The following is a 19512-nucleotide window of genomic DNA, read 5'->3' on the forward strand; positions in this document are numbered from 1 at the left end:
GGGGTGGTAGCTATCAAACAGGGATGAAATAAGGGCAAAAAACCTGAAAGGAGACAGAGAAGGGCATCTTAAATGATAAAGGGGACAACCAAAGGACAACAATTACGAGCATCTGTGCGCCACAAGCCATCAGCATTCACACTGTAGGTATCATGGGACACACACATGTCACATCAGTAGACAGAAGATCACTCATGGTGGAATGGACCCACATGAGCATTAGCTGTGATTCACCTCTCAAACCCTATGGTAGATCAAATAAGAAAGGATCTTAAAGAACTACCCCATATCATTAATAAAGCAGAGCTAATTGATACATTTTCAACTCAATACACTTAAAACAAGGAACATAACTTGTTTAAAAATGTCCATGGCATAGTTACAAAAATCTTAGCACAAAGAAAACTTGGTAAATAGTAAGTGGTAAAAATAGTACTGAACTGATAATACCATCACATTAGAAAGCAGTAACAAAAGAAGAAAACAAAACAAAGTAGTTACCACAGGAAGTTTTTTAAAAAAACTATCTTTAAACTCTCGGGACAGAAATGAAATATAAATTAATTGCAGAATGCCTAAAAAACATCAAACATGAAAACATTAAATTCTAGAACACGGAAAAGAGTAGAAACAGGGACCACTGGAAAATTCATATCTTTAAATAACTGTATTTATAATAGGAAATTTTAAATGAATTAAATATGCAACCCACAGGTAGATATTTAGAAAGGCAAAAAGGCATTGAGGGAGGACTATCTATAGCAGATATTAAAATATACTGTACTGCAAAGCTAGAACGACTACAAGGGTGGTGCTCACTCATGGGTACACGGACAGAAGAGAGGCCAAAAATTTCCCTAAATATATGAGAAAAGTGATTGGGAAAAGATAATTGATTAAATGACTTGGGCACAATTAGGTGGCTTTTTAGAAAAAGAAAGGGAGGACCCATGCCACACTCACACCTTAGTATATTCCAGATAAATAAAAGATTTGAATATTAAACCAAATGAGACCATGCACATACCAGGAGAAAACACGGGAGAATGTTTTAAAAATGTAATCCAAACGAAGAAGGTCTTTTAAAGCATGGTTCCAACACAGAAGACATTTTTTAAGAGATCGCTCAATTTGAAATAAATATACAGTGCGACTCACTCCGGTGAGGAATGACATATTTAATGAGGATATTTGTTGCCATCATGTTTATAACAGCAAAACATTAGAAACAACCTACGTCCATCAAAAGGTACAGAGTAAACAAATGAGGATGCATCTGATGCAGAGGTTCAAAAGAATGCGCCAGCTCCACAGGATTGAGACGGAACCACACCCGAGATCTACCATTAAATGAAAAAAATAAATAAATAAACACGGTAGAACAGCTGTCACAGGACACCATTAAGGAAAAGAAATTTACAGACTATGTCTGCAGACACAACCAGAAACGGGACAACGGCAGCCCACGGGCAGGGGATCGGGGTTAAGGAGAAGGAGACTTGCTTTTCATTGCATATCCTTTCTTACCTCCTAAATTCTGAAGTATGTTTGTGCATATTTTTTCTTTGCAAAATAAATAAAGCAAATAAACACTTAGTGCACTGGCTTGCAGGGGCTACCACGCAGCAGGAGAAAGGCTTTCCACTGATGTTCTGAGGCTTTCCCTTGAAGTGGGGAGTGGGGCAGTGCTGGGAGGGGGGCAGTCTCTCTTCGCTCCCACACTTACTCGCTGGTGGTCATGAAATCAGCTTTATGATTTTCAAGTTCCCTCTCTGTAAAACAAGGGTGGTTTTATGTATCTGATGAGGTTGTGTGAGGACTGTGTGACATGAGTGAATTTAAATGCCAGCAAAGTCCCTGCAGTAGAGGCTTCTCAATAAAGGTAGTTATGCTGATTACAAGTGAGAGTCCGCCAGCTGAGACGTGCCTTCGCTCTGTGGCTCAGTTTTGTTATAACCTGGACACCTGGCCCCACCTTGGGTAGGCATAGGGCATGCTACGTTGAGTCCATTTTTATTAGTTCTTGGCTTATTAGGATTAATAACCTGCTACTTGCCACTGTATGGAGATTTCAGACTTCTTTCCTTAGCTTGTTTTCAGAACCTGAAAGCTGCACTCACATCACCCTTTCCTCAGCACCTGCAGGCATTTATACTGTGTCTCTCATTTCCTGCTGGAGGGTCTGCCCCAGCCCCGTGAGCCAGAAGGCACTAGGAGCACACCAGTTGGCCAAATGCCACACCGAGGAGGACTATTAGAACCTTACATTTCCTGGAGTCTGAATCAAATGATGAAAGGCATGGCCCCATGTCCCATTCCCCCACAGGAATAGACGACTGCAGAAATTACCCTTCCAAAACAAGATGTCTCTTAAAGAAAGCAGCAGGCAGCTAGAAGAGGAGGAGTAAGAGCTGAGGTACCCCAGAGGCAGCCCCCCTGAGTCTAGCACAGACTGGCACCAAAGATGTTCCATAGCAGTTTGCTGGATGGGTGAATATGTAGGTGAATGGATATGTGGGTGGGTAGGTGGGTGGATGGACTGATGAGCAGATAGGTGGGTGAATGGATCAATGGGTAGGTAGATGAATGAGTTGGTGGGTGGCTGGATGAATGGATGGGTGAGTGGGAGCAGACAGATGGTGGTCAGATGAATGAGTTGATGGACGGGTAGGTAGGCTGGTGGATAAGCTGGTGGATGGGCTTGTGGATAAACGAGTGGGCTGGTAGATGGGTTGGTGGGTAAATGGTTGGATAAGTGGATGGATGGATGGATGAGTGGGCTGGTAGATGGGTTGGTGGGTAAATGGGTGGATGAGTGGATGGATGGATGGATGGATGGATGGGTAGGTGGGCTGGTAGATGGGTTGGTGGGTAAATGGTTGGATGAGTGGATGGATAGATGCATAGGCTGGTGGATGGGTTGATGGGTAAATGGTTGGGTAAGTGGATGGATGGATGGATGGATGGATGGATGGATGGATGGATGGATGGGCTGGTGGATGGGTTGGTGGGTAGACGGTTGGATAAGTGGATGGTCGGATGGGTGGGCTGGTGGATGGGTTGATGGGTAAATGGTTGGATAAGTGGATGGATGGATGGGTGGGCTGGTGGATGGGTTGGTGGGTAGACAGTTGGATAAGTGGATGGATGGATGGATAGCTGGGTTGGTGGATGGGTTGGTGGGTAAATGGTTGGGTAAGTGGATGGATGAGTGGGCTGGTAGATGGGTTGGTGGGTAAATGGTTGGATGAGTAGATGGATGGATGGGTGGGTGGGCTGGTAGATGGGTTGGTGGGTAAATAGTTGGATGGATGAGTGGGTTGGTGGGTAGATGGTTGGATAGGTGGGTGGGTAGGTGGCAGGGATGGGGAATGGATGCTTGGAGGATAAAAGTAAGCGAATAAAAGTCTAGAATAGTGCTTCAAGACTAGTCTTGAGGTGACTGCTGATTTGCCTGGGAACGCTGTGTCAGTCCATCAGCATCTCCCAGCCTCATTTTCCTCATGGATAGAAAGAGGATGCCAATACATTGATCACTGATAGGTGATCATATTATTCATCATAAAAGGATAACAGTAATAAGTGAACACTCACAACTGCATCAGCTGGACCCTTCCCAGCATCCTGGTTTGGGCAGAACTGTCCCCTTCCCCCCAGCACCTTCCCCTACCCCTCCATCAGGCTGTGTGTGAGTGCCGGGGGTAGGCCAACTGCTCCCTGCACTTGCTCTCCCTCAGTGCCAGGCCCTGCTCAGGAGGATCTGGGAAGCCATGCAGAGCACCTCCTCTCATCTGCCTGGACACAGTCACTGTTTCCAAGGAGCTCACAGTCTTGGGAAGAGGACAAACAAATGGCCAGGTAAATGGGAGGAGGTGTCGTGCAGGAGCAGACAAGGGTGATGAAGGCCTCCTGCAGTGACAGTTACTTCAGGTAGAAGTAGCCAGGGGCTGGGGGGACATTTCGTTCCACCTGGCTTCTGTTCTAGGCCATATTCCTGTCCTTTGTACTGGAGTTTTCTCCAGGGACCTGGCTCAGAAAGATGTAGCCCCGGCTCTAGGATCAGAACCCCTAGTCCACCTCTGGCCTCCGGAAACAAACACCAACCCAGCCACCATGGCGCCACATTCTGTGCTGGCTCTGGGGTTAGCACCTCCCTCTCCTGGGACTGGAGCGCATCCTCTCAAACTGGCTGCTGCCTTGCCGAGGATCCAGACTGACCCACAGTCAGGCCGTTCTTCTCGGCAGGAGCATGGGTCAGTCAACCACGCTGAAGGCCAGGCTGGCCACAGGCACACACGCTGCACCAGTAAGACTGCTCTGGGAATGGATCCTTGGGAAGTGACCAGGGCTGTTGCAAGGCAGATGCCAGGAATACCTGCCTTAGAGTTATAAACGGAAAAATGAAACATTAATAAGCAATAATAAGGGACTGTCCCAGTGCATCTGGGCACATCAACATGGAACTATTTAAATCACGTGGAAGAACGGCATCTACGCCTAGGCTCAAATCTGGCCTTGGACCGATAGGAGGAGGACGGCCTCATTCACTCTTTGATGGAGTCAGCAAACCCTTACTGAGCACCCACAGGTGCTGAGGATGCTGCTGCATTCTCAGGCACCCACCAGCAGCGGAAGACACAGCCCGCAGACAGTACAACCTGAAGGAGAAAGGCACCATGCTGGGGGTGGGGAAGTGCGCAGGCGGAAATGCAGCTGGGCCCAGGCGAGGCACAAACATGTGGGGCCAGGGAGGCCAAGGCAGGCTGCCTACAAGAACCTGAGTTGGAAGGAAAGGGCTGGATAAGACTATGGGAGGCAGCAGGTACGAAGGCCTGAGAGGAGCATGGCTCACAGGGACAAGCAACTGCAGCTGAGGGAGCCTGGAGCCCAGGTCACAGGGAAGATAGACAGGCCCAGGGAAGGGAGGCAAGGATGAAGAAGGCGCTGTGGGCAGTGGGGGGCCTTCTGAGCCAAAGGCCAGGCTTGGGAGTCCATCCTCAGGGCGGGCACTGTAGCCACAAGAATTCTCCAGGTAGGAAAACAACAAGCATGGCCACAGGTGGAAGGTCGCCCTGAGCGCCGTGGGGAAGGCAAGTCCTACACGAGCATAACCGGGGGCAGGGACAGCAGCTATGGGACCAGTTGCAAAGCCTCTCCACCCACCGGTTTCTTCCAAAAGCAGACAGTGCTTACCCCACTGGGGCATCGGGAGGAACAGATGAGGGGACGCTGGAAGTTACGCCCTCCTGACAGGCGCAGTAGGTTCTCCACGGACACTTTTTCTTTTGGGGATCAAGATTGCAATTAAGCAGGCTCCCAAATGGTATTTCAAACAGAGATGTTTGCAGCTAAATAGAAGATTGAGGAGTGAAGGTAGACAGGATGGGGGAAGGAGAGGAGGGAGAGGAGAGAGAGACGAGGTAGCAGGCAGGGTGGGGACAGGCCCTGCATCCAGGCTGCCTGGGTTCAGATGGGATGAGGCGGCCCTGGGGCTGCCGCATTCCAGGTTTCCTTTTTCCCATCCACATGAGGGATGTCGTAGCAACCTCCTCCAGGGTTGCCACAAGGATGCAGAAAGCATCATGGAGACTGCGCCTGAAACACAGCAGCCGTGACCACAGATGGAACACCAGGGGCCTGTGAGCAGAGGCCTCTCCAAATGGGGGATTAGGAGCTGGGGCTTTTCCTCTGAATATAGGTTGTTTTCATTCTTTTCCCCCTTCAAAAAGAAGGTAACTACTTTTATAAAGAAAAACAAACGATCCTCTTTGTCAACCCATGCCCGGGGATGCCAACTGGGCCATGCGAAAGCCTTCACCCCCCACACCCACTGCCAGGCAAGCTGGGCCTCAGGCCAGTCGCCACAAACCGTCATGGTCCCCAGGAAGTGGCTCTCAACTCAGGCCGACCAGGCTCTCAGAGTCACCAAAACCACCCAATTCACCATCGTGGTCTCCAGGAAGTGGCTCTCCGCTCAGGCAGACCAGGCCCTCAGAGTCACCAAAACCACCCAGTTCACCCGCCCCAGTGGGCGGAGGCTCCTCCATAGCCCTCAGAAGTACTGACTAACACTGGCCTGGAGGAGATGTTTGGAGATGTGGGCTGTGCTGGAAAAATCCACTGCTGGTGCTGTTGCTAAGCTACCTGGGAAGGAGGCAGAGGGCCGGCGGGCAAGCCCAGCTGCCAGGGTGGCCTGGGACACTCACTGCCACCATCAGTGCGGCTGTCCTACTGTCCGGCTAGTGGGAGCCGGCTTTCTCACTCCCTTTTCCAGGCAGTCTGAGCTCTGAATGTACTCAGTGACTCGTAGCAGCCATTCTACATGAATTTCACGTTAGAAATAAACAAAGCTCCCCACATGATGTCCATGTTACACAATTTGATGAAAGGGCACGTTCTTGGTGTAGGGACATGTCTCTCTGCAAAGCCCCAGAAAGCACCAGGATGCAGCTCAGCCTCAGAGGCGCCAGGCAGGGCTCTGGCTGCTGGCCCCATGGGCTCCAGACTCCTGAACAGAGCTGGCTCAGGGCAGAAGGTGCTGCTCGGATGGAAGCAGCAACACCCAGACACCACGGGATCCACAGCCTGCTCCAGGTGGTCTGTCCCCAGGGAGGCCCATGGGTTCTGAGCCACATCCTCATGCGTACCGGGACTCCTTCCTGGGAAGGTGGCAGCTGGGGGTCAGGCGGCAGCTGGGGGCCAGGCTCTAGTCTGTCTCTCACCTCTGCTTCCAGGACATCTGCACAAGCTCTGAGGCCAGCAAATACCAGGATCTGTGTAAACAACCTCCTGACTGATCTGGAACCCCAGCCCTCATCAGGCTGAGAGTTGCTCTAAGGCAAGGATTGAGTTTATTTTTGGGTCCCCAGCACTGAGGACAGTGCCTGGTGCAGAGTAGTGATCAACAGATGTTTATTGAATGAATAGATGGATCAATCAATCAATCAACCTCCTCCATGCAACCTTAGGCCCCCAGCCTCACCTCCCTCTCCTTACCAGCCCACCCATCTTCCCTGTGGTTCCAGGTTCCATCAACGGCAATCATTTGTCCCCATGAACCATGTCCAGCCCCACCTCACTCTTCTAGGCCTTTGTATCTGCTGTCTGCTATACTCTCTTAGTCATGAAGAGTTTGGACCTTGAGCCATGCTCCCCAAATGTGAGAGCACCACATCTCCTCCAAGATAAGGCAGAGGACTGTCCCGCACACGAGCCATCAGGTGGCTGCTCTGCCTCCCAGGCTGGTGTTCCCCTCGTTACCACATGTGCAGCCTTCACATCACAGCTCAGAACTGGAGCTCACGGTGGGATTTGCTTGGTGATTATTTGGAGAATGTGTACTGAAAATATCCACTCCATAATGTGGCTAAAACCTAATCTGTATTCACTGGATGTCTATGAAAGACAGCACAGACCAATCATTGACGCATCTGAGAAAATACAAAGAGCTATAAAGAGGAAAGTGCTAGCAGTGGAAGAGGCAGGCGGAGGGTGGCACAGTCGTGGGACACTCAAATCTGCATGGCAAACGCCTAGCCCCATTAGTCACCATGACCGGGTCTCTATGGAAACGCCTGGAAGATGGTCCTCAAAATAGACAGTCAGGGAGCACGCTGGGTTTCTGCAGCAGGCACAGAAAGGTCCAGCCCTGCCTCCTGCTCTTCCCACCTGGAGGATGGGAGCAGCACACCCTTTCCAGGACTGTTCATGGGCTGAGACGGAGGGGTCTCGGGAGCCCCAGCCCAATGTGCAGACTCGGGGTCCAGTTGTGAGTGTGGCCCTGCTCCTGGCCCAGCCCTGCCCTCTGCCTCCTGCCTTGCCGTCAGACCCTCTGCAGCAGGAACACGCTCACTCTGGGATTCAGGCCCCAGAAGCAGGGAGATTCTGGTGGTCCCCCACTGCCCGTAGTCTGGCATCAGCACCCACAGCACAGCCCCCAAAGATCACACCCGCCTCTGTGAGCCTCAGGAACACGCTCTCTGCTGGGCTCCTGGGGGTTTCTTCAAACCTCCACTGAGTATCTCCACTTTGCAAAGAGGGAAACCCAAGTTCACAGGACTTGACCACCAGCTGAAGTCAAGACTCACCACGAGGGTGCAGCGGAGGCTGTGAGACCCCAGTTGGCTCAGCGCTGACTCCATGCCAGTCTGAGCCACGCAACTGCTGTCATCATCACACAATAAAGTTGACGGCTTTGCTCTCTGCCAAGATCCCATAAAATATTAATAACTTCTGAGAATCCACGCTGAGGGAATCGCCCCAAAACACGAAAAGGCTCTAGGAAAAAGCCACTACATAGAACTTTTATAATAGCAAACATTCTGAAGCAATCTAAATGTTTAACAATAGAACAAGTATTAAATTATCTTGTATTCATTTGATAAAATATAGTTCAGCCCTTCACGATATGTGCGAGACGTGTTTATAACATGGGAAATGCTTATACTTTTGTCAAGCATAAAAAGGGACACAGAAGTATAAATACAGTAGGATCATCCCTATGGACAAAATTAGAATTGGAAAGTAGCAAAAAGACTTGGGAATGCACAAAAATGAATTAGAGGTTGTTTTGGGGATAGGGAAAGGCTATTTTTTTATCTATGTTTTCTGATTTTCTCTCATCTTCTACCATGAGAATATATTCCTTTCATGAAGTGATCTAGCGGGAGGTTGAGATTCTGGTGGAAGGAACTCATATTTGAACCTGGGGCTGTTCCCTCCCAGCTGTGCAGTGCTAGGGGAGACCAGCTGTGCTGAGTTCAAGTTCCTCCTCTATATGGGAGAACCTCAGCCTTCAGGGCTGTGGCAGGGCTCGGAAATAACAACATAAAGACCTCACGCCTGGCCCAGCAGGTGATCTGTACTGCAAAACAGTTGCCTTGAAATTAGAGGCTGGGCCTGCTAGCCCGCACCTGAACTCCCAGCACTTTGGGAGGCCAAAGCAGAAGGATCACTTGAGGCCAGGAGTTCAAGACCAGCCTGGGCAACATAGGGAGACCCCATCCCTACAAAAATTAACAAATACAAATAACAAATACAAAAATTAGCTGAGTGTGGTTGAAGCAAGAGGATCGCTGAGCCCAGGAGGTCAAGGATGCAGTGAGCTATGATTGCACCACTGCATTCCAGCCTGGGCGATGAGCAGGAGCCTGTCTCAAAACTACATACAAATTCAAAAATTCAAGAAGAACCTTTTCCTTTTTGAATTGAATTAGTGAGCCTGCTCTAAGTCAGAGAAAGAATCAGTCAGGCCAGGCCAAAGCTGGGGATACTGAGTCTGTCAGGGAACGAGGGCCCAGCCCGGCATGGCAGTCTACGGGTGTGATAGAAACTCCCGCAGGCCATGGGGGCTTTTAGGGAGCTGCAGCCTTAGATCGTCCTTGGAGGAGACTCTGGAAGAATGGTGAGGGGAGCCCAGGTCATGGGGGGTGGGGCGCAGGGAACATGGCAGCCCCAAAGCCCTGGCTGGGGGTGAGGAGTGGGTGGGTCCGAGACCTGGATTCCACTGTGCAGGACTGGAGGGGAGCTTCCTGGGCTGTGTCCCGGGATGCAGACCCTGAACCACACGTGCTCCTGGTGGGCCTGAAGGCGGGTGCAGGATGTGGTCATAGTGAGGGGCAGACAAAACTCACCCTTTTCTCGTGCACCACCACACTGTGGCTGGCTAGCTAAGGTCTGAACTCTCCACCTGTCCCTGCCCAGATGGTAAACTCAACCCAATCACCCATCTCTCTAACCCAACAGACAGCTCCCTCCTCCTCAACACCATCCCAGCCCCTTCCCTTCAAAGCCATCTCCCCTTGTCCCAAATGCCCTCTGCCTGCAGGATCAGGCTGCTCTGGCCCCCGCAGGCTCTCCCCAGGCCTCCCCTGTGTTGGCCCTGCTGTCCTACACCAGGCACCTCCTCTCCTAGCCTGGAGTTCCTCGAGGGAATGAAGAGAGAGAAGACAGAGAAAGAAACCAGGGAGATTTTAAATGCTCGATTTGTGAGCAATGGTTACATGGCAAGGAATTATTTGTGTTAGCTTGTTTCATTCTCCCAACATCCCTGCAAGGTGGGTGAGTCACAACACTTCACAGAGAACCAGAGCTCAGAGCATAAGTAACTGCTCAGGGCACTCAGCCAACTTGGCAAAACACAGCAAACTTGAGACCAGAAGCAGGTCTGTGGGATTCGAAGCCAAGATCGTTCCATGGGGTCCGCGTCTGCTTGTTCCTCCACATCCCAAGGGCCTGAACTATGAGTCACAGGGCAAGGTGCCTGTTCTCCCTCTCTTTGTATACACACGGATACATAAATGTGTGATCCCAAACAATGCTCAAAGAGAAGGCTCTGCTCAGAAATGGAAAACCCCCACAAGGCTGCTTTGGGAAGTGATGCCATTCAACTCAGCCGAGGTCCCTGCAGGCTTTTACTGTGATCTTGCTGCAGTCAGAGACCAACCCAGGTGTGCAGGCGGCCGGCATAGCCATGGCTCCCAAGCAAAGCAAAGATGCCAAGGGCCTCTTAAGTGGCGGAATGCAGTAGGAGTGGAAACGGATACCCTGGTGGCCATGGCAAGACCCTTGCCCCACTGGGGCTCACAGATCCAGCTGTAGCATTGGGGAGGGGGCTGGAGTCACCTTGACCCCTGCTACCCAGTTCAGCTCCCATGCCCTAGGACTTGCAAAGTCTCAAGAATGTGCTGGGGTCCCATTTAAGGTTTAAGGACTTGACCCAACCCAGACCCTCCCTGCACTCCCCACCCTCCTCACAGGGGAAGGCTGAGTGTCCTGTGCCCCCTCGGAAGATCACCTTGGAAATCCAAGTTCCAACAGTGTCCACATCACGATCGAGAGTCACGTGCCCACGCGATGAATAAACGTCTCAAGATCCCTAAAAAGGTTCATAGCCTTTGACCTAGCAGTAACTCTTAACTAGAAAACTTGTCTAGTCAGAAAATCAAATCAAAATGTATGTATTAACACGTTCACTGGAAACAGCCAGATATGATAATAGTGAGATAAACTGTGACACCGCAAACAGGAAAATTTCATGCCCCGTTTCTGGAAATGGTTCCACACTGTAGCGCTAGGCCTTGGCCTTGGCAGGTGCCGCCAGCGAACGCGCACGGCTGAGCTGCTCGCTGCTGGGGCTTCCGCAGGGACAGGCTCGCCTCCTGAAGGCAGAAATGCCTTTCAGATCTTAGCATTGTTTCTTAAAAGCCATGCATTTTCTCCAGGATAAAGGGATTATATTCGCATTATTTGCCAACACGCCTCTGTGCCCACAACCGGCAACCCAAACACTATCAATTACCAAACAGAAAAAGCAAGCCTGGGGAAGAAACGACGTGGTGCTGCAGAAGGAGCCTCCTGCCCTCCCGAGGTTCCTCCAGTGGCCTCTGGCTGGAGAGACTGTCCACAGGCTCACTCCAGGAGTGGCAGCAGCTGGACTACCCCTCCCTGGGAAATTTGTTTCTTTTGCCTGATAGAATATATTAAGACAAGTTGAACTTCATTTTTATTAGTCTTTTTAGGGAACCCAAATTCCTTTAGATCCAGATGTATTTTCTGTTCAAACCTTAATAATTTAACAAAAATAGATCTGACTGCCAATTGGTTTGCTCAGCACTCATTTACAGAGCATCGCATGTGGTAAGCGCCCCCATCTCCCATTCACCCTTTATACCACCTGAGCTGCTTAACAACCTGCTGAAGTGGGAATTATCATGGTCTCCAAACTAGCAAATAGATCTGCTCTGGCCTCATGATGAAGCCACTCAGCCACATCTGGTGACTGTCCTCAGGTGGCTGAAGTGCTGTGTCTCAAACCACCACCCTAACAAAGGCAAGCCCACCTTTCTTTAGTTATGAAAAAAAGAGCCGGCCTCCCAAGTGCTAACCATCTCTCTATGCCATGCAAACGAGACCTCAAAACCACCTTCTCAAATTCTCCAAGAACAGAGACAGAAAAAGATGGCAGCTCTTGGGCCAATTCCGACTCGCTGAAAGCAAGAAAAACATGTAACCACCTCTTAATGCCGTGGGCCACACTCCAGGCCGCAGGGCCTCACCTCTCTCCTTACTGTCCCCCAGACTGAAGAGCTCCTGCCTGGGCCTCCCTCTGATGGCAGCCCCACCATGCATGGATGCCAGGAAGGGGGTCTACGCACTGCCCAGTCCCTGGGGTGGGCAAGGGGGTGGTGAGGATGAATGCCACAGATTCAAGGAGAGCCCCTTGTGAGTGTCCACACCAAGGCTTGGGTATATGGCTCCTAGAACTGGGCTGATCTTCCAGGAATAACAGAAATATCTGCATAAAAGACTCTGTAGCTTTTAAAACAGAAGTGATTATAATAAATCATTGCTTTGCAGGCGGCAGGGATTTATGGAGTGCCAGACACATTTACAAATGTCATTTCACTTTGATTCTGAGCCTCAGAGCAACGTGTGAGATGGCCATGGGAGAGGTCCATGCCGCCCTGAGATGGGGAAATGGAGGCTCAGGGTGCCTCCCTGACGCAGCACGTGGCAGGACCGAAACGTAAATCCAGGACCCCTGGCTCCACCAAAGCCTCTACTACACCACAGAGGGGACTCAAGCACCATGAAGGCCTTTGCGTTCAGACAAGAATGCAGTGAAAACCATAGCTCTTTTCTCTTACCCTGTCCCCCTACCTGTTCCCCCAGAGACTGCAGTGAAACAAGGTCAACAATGTCAATGAAATGTCACCTCTCACCCTGCACTGAGCCCTGCTGTGGGGGCCAGTATGCATCTGTGCAGGCCTGGTCCCACCACTGGCCCACGTCACCTATGGGGAAAGAGAGTCAGCACAGCAGGTAGGAGGGTGGCGAGGAGACAGGTGCGGGTCTCAGAGGAAACAATAGTGCATGGAGGCAGGGGCTGCACTGAGCATGTAATAGACATCATCTCACGTAATCCCTGGAGTAACTTATGCAGCAGGCATCATCCCATTCCATAAAGGAAGGAACTCAGGCTCAAAGAGGTGAAGTGATGTGCTGAAGGTCACGTAGCTAACACATGATAGAGCTAGGATCTGAGTCCAGGGCTGCCTGATCCTGAGAGGCCATTGAACCAAACTACATTTCCAAAAGAACTCCCCGAGCCTCCCTATGAAAAAAGGGTGCTACGGATTGAATATCTCCTCCAAAACTCATGTTGAAACTTAATCCCCAGTGTGGCAGCATTGGGAGCTGGAGCCTTTAATTGGTGATTGGGTCGTGAGGGCTCTGCCCTCATGAATGGATTAATTCATTCAAGGATTAATGTGTTGATGGATGACTGGGTTCTCATGGACGGGAAAATGGTGACTTTATAAGAAAAGGAAGAGAGACCTGAGCTAGCACATGAGCATGCTCAGCTCCCTCGCCATGTGATGCCCAAGCACCACCTGAGCACTCTGCAGAGTCCCCAGCAGCAAGAGGGCCCTCGCCAGACATAGCTCCTTGACCTGGGACTTTGCAGCCTCTATAACTAAGAAATACATTTCTTTATAAATTACCCAGTTTCAGGTATTCTGCTATAAGCAACAGAAAATAAACTAGTACAAAGAGGAAGAAAATTAGGGCAAGAAATGGAAGCAGCATGTAACGCAGCAGGGGGCTGAGCCCGGCCCAGAGCCTTCACGCCTCCCAGCAGGCACCTCTGCCCACACAGGCGTGTGCAGCTTCCAGGCTGTTCTGCGCTGACAGGCATCCCGGGGCCAAAGCAACTTCCTAGTCCTGGCTCTAATTGTCCACTGTTCTCTCTAATTTCCCCACTATTGTAAATTTTTAAAGGGTGTTCTTAGTACACCCAGGGGAGAGGGCAAAATGAACAGAAAGGACCTTTATGACCATTAAGGACTAAAGCTTTTTCTTCATCTGAAATTCCCAAATTGCCCAGGCTTCTTCCAGCCACCCCACCAGTTTTCAGGCAGCACCGGGCTGAGGTTTGTCCCTGGCTGGTGGAGGCCTGGTGGCCTGTAATGCAGTGCTCCCAGCTCTGTTCACTCTGGAGCCCCTGGGGCAAGTGCCAGCCTCTGAGCCTCAGTCTCCCTGTTTGTAAACGGTGGAGAAAACCTCACTCACGGGACCGTGGCGAGGAGTGCATGGCAGCTCTTACGCAAAATGCCTGGGACAGGAGATGCTCAACAATCCAATCTGATGTGCTGCATCAGGGAGGCACCCTGAGCCTCCATTTCTCCATCTCAGGGCGGCATGGACTTCTCCCATGGCAACCTCACACATTGCTCTGAGGCTCAGAATCAAAGTGAAATGGCATTTGTAAATGTGTCTAGCACACCATATATCCCTCTTCTCTGTCCTGAGCCTCTCCAATTCCAGAACCCTCCTTACCCTTAGGGCCCACCTAGAAGAGTGTCAAGGGCAGTCCGTGCCCTGGGAAGGGCATTGTTTCCAGACTGCAGGGACTTCTGCCCGCTCAGCCTTGTACCATCAGAACCTCTCCCCCAGGGATCTGCTCCTGGGTGCCCCGTTGGTCACCCACCCAAACAAAGGTCCCCAAGCCATCTCAAAAACCCTTACCTGGGGCTGGGGCTGCCGACCCTGAGACAGAAGGGAGGAGCCCACCTGCTGCCCACCTCCCCACCCCAAGTCACTCTGCTCTTTGCTCTTGGGGCCCTGTTCTGCCTGTGGCCCTTCCTTCGCTCATTTGCCCCATGAAAGTCCTGCATAGCCGCCTGGTGGAATCTCCTCTGGCAATAGATAAAATACAGCTAATCCCCCTGGGCCTGACCCCACCCCATGGCCAGGGGGGCCCAGATGTCTTTCCCAGCTCAGCTGTCTGAGTCTAGGGACACAGCTGACTGTGCCCAGGTCATCAGGAGATATATAGGGCATTTCCACCTAGAAAAGTGGCTGGGCTATGGGGAAGCCTCCAGAGAACCAAACTGTGAAACCCTCTGCAGAAACACCAAGCCTTTCCTTCCTGCGACCCAGGCTGGCTCAGAGAGGAGGAAGAATCCACGGAAGGAACCCGAGTGTAAAATGGAAACCCACGGCCGCCACGATGGTGCCCACCTGGTCCTGACAGCTTTCACCTGTGAGGAGCCAGGAGGCAGCCTCTGCAGGATCAGGGGGTCTCCAGGCTGAAGGGGGCTGGTGGAGTGCAAGGAGAAAGGCTTGTTTTCTCCTCACGCCACTGGAATCATTTCCATGTGTCTCCATCCCATGAAAGGGGCATAACAAATTTATTAATGAACCGGATCCTGGATCAGAGAGGAGCTACTCATTCACAATGACCTCTTGGGTAAAGAAGAGGAAGAAAGGGGATATATAGGCTTGCAACTGACTGTCTGCAGGGGATCCAAAATAGATGAGCTGATTAAATAACTTCCAGATAATAAAGATTCTCACTTCAATAGAAATACTAAGCTTGTTTCTCAGCAAAATACTTTTGAGTTCAATGTAGAAAGGCACACTGTAGGGTGGAAGTTCCCAGGTGCAACAAGAAGAAGCAGTCAAATAAATTGTGCTAAGTGTCCAGTAATGGCGTTCTCTTGGGGTTGAACACAACGTTGAGTTGAGGCATTTACAAACCAAACAATTTTCCGCACAGACAGCATGAAAAGCTGTCCATGCACAGTCGTGGTGAGTGGGGTGAGGACAAGGGGTTCACCACACCCTGTTTTCTTCTGCCATCCCAAGCTACTCTCAGTTCTGGAAACAGCTGCAGAGCACACACCCCACCAGACACAGTCAATTGCCATTTCGGAAGACGGCCCACTCTACAGTAAGTGCAAGTCAAGACGTAGGCCAAGATCTGCCTGCTGCACCTGTTTTGACCGGCACTGAGCCCTTCTCATGTCTGCACTGTCACCGGAGTGCTGAGCTGCCCGCCTAGGTGAACCAAGATGCCCCCACACAGAGGTGCTGGTGCAGTATAGTGAGCCCATCTTTTTCCCCCAAGGTCTCCCATGATGACCTTCAGCACTCACCAACATTTGGGGTGCCCAGCCACACCCCCCAAGACCTTGCTCGTGCATTCGGAGAAAAGGAGCACATCCACCCAGAATTGATGGGCGGCTGGCGGGTACTCACCCCACTGCAGAGGCGCCAGCTGCAGGTGCTCCAGGACGAGCTGGTTCAGGAGTCCTTCCACACTCGCCTCGCCGCTGCGCTTCAGGGAGGGGTGAGCCTTGGTCAAGGAAAACGCAACTCCTGCCGAGCCCAGGGACAGAAGAACGTCTAGAAGTCTCTAGACAGAGACCCTCAGATGGGAAACCTCCTACAGCAGATGTCTCCCCTCTTCTGAAGGGACTGTCTAACCAACCACTATGACATCACCCTGGGTATGTGGACATCAGGGGCATATAAAACAGCGAGTGCTTCTCCTCCTACCCCTCAAATCTGGTAAATTAAATGACTGTTATGTAAGAAAGGGAAATCCACTGGGATAATTTTAATCCAACAACTCTTCTTGCTGGGGAAAATAAAGAGAAATGGAAGGTTATTTTTCCTTAATGAAATATGCAAACTGGTTCACTGTTCAACACAACCCATGAGTTCCTTGACACGCGTCAGTTTCATGCTGGTTTCACGTCGGTCCTGTTATCCTTCTTGATGTAATTACACATATTACTAAGAACGAGCTCACTTAAGCAAGCTCATAATCGAGGAAGCCATAAAGTCTCTCAGCAAGTATCAGTGGATGAAGAAATTAGGTTTAAAAATGTAGAAAACAGAAATCTCCCTTGCGCTAGTATTAAACAGCCAATGTGATTCTCAAAACAGATCTGTAAACCTCTTTCCCTTTTCCTACATAAGTTAAAGCCACCACATTTAAGCTGCAATAAAAGGGGAAAATTTTAGTTTCTGACATTCTCTAGTGATTGCAAAAGTGGAGAAAACACCCCACCTTCCTTCTTCCTTTCATAAATTAATTCCATTCAACAAACACATCCAGTTCATCTGAAGCACACCAAGCAGCACAGCAGGTGGTGTGGCCTTGAGGATGAAGGAAGGGCGGGCCATGCACCCTGAAGTTGAGAGGTTCAAGTTCTGGTGAAGGCAGCAACATAGAACCCGAGAATTGCATTGGCCAACCCTGGGGACAGTCCTATGGGAACAAAGCTCCTGCAGTTTGAGGTAGAATGGAGCAGAGGCTGAGCGCTGCGACAGGGAGGGAGCAGCACGAAATGGAGGCCCCTGGGTCTCTCCTGCTGGCTCATGGGGGAGTTGGGCTCAGAGGTGCTAAGCAGAGTGGGTATATCCCCCTCATCAATGGTCCAATGCAATAGTCACAGAGGGCTGTCCAGACAAGAAGGCTGCCCAAGAGAGCCAGCCGGTCACACCACCACAGCTAACGGCAGCAGTACAGGCTAAGGTCAGCAACATGCTGGCCTGGGGGCTCGGGAACCCCTACCCACTCCTGTGTCCTATTTTAGCCTTTTTTTTTTTTTTGAGACAGAATCTCACTCTGTCACCCAGGCTGGAGTGCTGTGACACAATCTCGGCTCACTACAACCTCCGCCTCCCAGGCTCAAGTGATTCTCCTGCCTCAGTCTCTCGAGTAGCTGGGATTACAGGCACCCGCCACCATGCCCAGCTAATTTTTATATATTTTTAGTAGAGACGGGGTTTCACCATGTTGGCCCAGACTGGTCTTGAACTCCTGACCTCAAGTGATCTGCCCATTTCGGCCTCCCAAAGTGTTGGGATTACAGGTGTGAGCCACGGTGCCCAGCCCTAGTTCAGCTATTTTGGACTTATTTCAATTCTTCCCAAATACTGTGTGCTCTCTCTGAATTCCAAGCCTCCCCTCCCACACTCGGTGTTCTGCCTGGAAATGTCTTTCCCTGCCCTCTTCTTTTTCCTGACTTTATATCTCAACCTGACCTTGCTTCTCCTGCAGGAACCCTGCAGAAGGCGCGCATGTATCCCATGACAATCTGTGCTAGACATGTCATCTTCCTGTTACTTGGCTTCAGCCCTAGCCTGTGAGCTCTATGAAGGCAGAGACCTGGTCTCAGGGCCTAGAACAGTGTTTGGTTCACAGAGGTTGCTCAATATATATTGCCTGATGAATAAATGAACACCAAACGAGCAAACGTCCCAGGTGGGAGTGCAGGGGCCACGCCTCATTCAGCAGCACAGCCCGTAGCCCCTCCACACGCAGCACAGTGCAGTGGCTATGAGACTCAGCAAACCTCCCTGCACCTGATGCCCGGGGGCCTGCTGACGGCTTCTGCACATTCTCAGGGTTCACTGCTCAGGGTCTTCTTGCTCCTGGCTCCGGTCCACACATGCTGCTTGCTTCATTCCACAGCAACCCAAATGTCTAACTCATCCCGTCCTCCCCCAGTAGAGAATCCGAGGGCTTGGGAGCTGTGGCTGAAGCTCTGAGGCTGGCAGAGGTGCCCGGCCCTGAGTAAACAGCCCCTGCCCTCACTGGCTCTGCTCCCTCTCTTCTCTTCGTGGAGCTTGGTGCCGAAAAGGGCAGGTTCTGGAGACTCAGCCCAACTTTGAATCCTGGCACCACCACTAATGAGCTTTGGTTAATTTACTTAAAGTCCCTGGCCTCACTTTCTTCATCCGTAAGACGAGCATGCTAGCAGTGCTAACTTCACAGGGCCATCACGAGGAGTGCACACGGAATCATACTCCTGGCCTGTGGGTAGTATTAAGTAAGCGTCGCCTACTGTTAGCATCAGCCTCATCCCCATTCTTCTCCTCTCTCCTGTTCCTCCTCCCTCTCGGAGGAGATGCAGAAACTTCTCTCCTTGCCCCAGGAATTCAGCCATCATTTCTGTTGCCTCAAACTCCCTTGGGGATCTTACTCTCCTGCAAGCAATTTATCAAAGTGTTTCCTGCAAAGATAATTCCCTCCCTTAGAAGAATTCTCCAAATGAAATTTTCTCCATCTCATTACACACACAGCCCATGTTTGCTGAACTGATACTGCTACTGATAAATACTCTGCAATGAACTTTTAATTATCTTATTCTGCCCTGTGACAATCCTGGAAGTTCGGATTCTAGCATTCACCTCATTCATTCAGTAGTTAACAGGTAGCTATCTGCTAGGGTTTAGGGTTATGGAGCTGACGGTGACTCAACAGACAGTCTTTTCAGAACATGCTGACCTCCAGCAATCACACTTCAGGGTTTATACCCAAAAGAACTGAAAGCAGGGACTCAGACAGATATTTGCAAACCCATGTTCACTGCAGTGATCTTCACAATAGCCAAAGGGTGGAAGCAGCCAAAAGTCCGCCAACAGATGAATGAATCAACAAAATGTGGTCTTATCCGCAAAATGGAATGTTATTCAGCCTTTAAAGAAAAGGACATTTTTGACACATGCTACAACACGGATGAACCTTGAGGACATTATGCCAAGGGGAATAAGCCAGGCACAACAGGACAAACACCTATGATTCCACCGATCTGAGGCACCTACACTGGTCAAATCCAAAGAGACAGAATGGATGTGGGCGGGGCAGGGGAATGGAGACCCCTCCGCTTCGGCCATAGCGAAAGCAGGTGGCCGAATCACTGAGCTGAACAG

At 50.6% G+C, this 19512-nt stretch overlaps 1 protein-coding gene across 5 annotated transcripts in view; it reads right to left on the bottom strand.

Moving 5' to 3' along the window:
- Nucleotides 1-19512, bottom strand: part of TRAPPC9 (trafficking protein particle complex 9) — a 724494-nt gene that overhangs the window by 137787 nt on the left and 567195 nt on the right. For all 5 annotated transcript variants that reach the window (XM_030795379.1, XM_030795381.1, XM_030795380.1 and 2 more), the window contains one exon: nucleotides 16045-16135. In XM_030795379.1, the coding sequence (XP_030651239.1) occupies nucleotides 16045-16135 (91 nt within the window). The remainder of the gene's footprint in view (nucleotides 1-16044; nucleotides 16136-19512) is intronic.

Source organism: Nomascus leucogenys, chromosome 16, assembly GCF_006542625.1.
Source record: "Nomascus leucogenys isolate Asia chromosome 16, Asia_NLE_v1, whole genome shotgun sequence".
Classification (NCBI taxonomy): Eukaryota; Metazoa; Chordata; class Mammalia; order Primates; family Hylobatidae; genus Nomascus; species Nomascus leucogenys.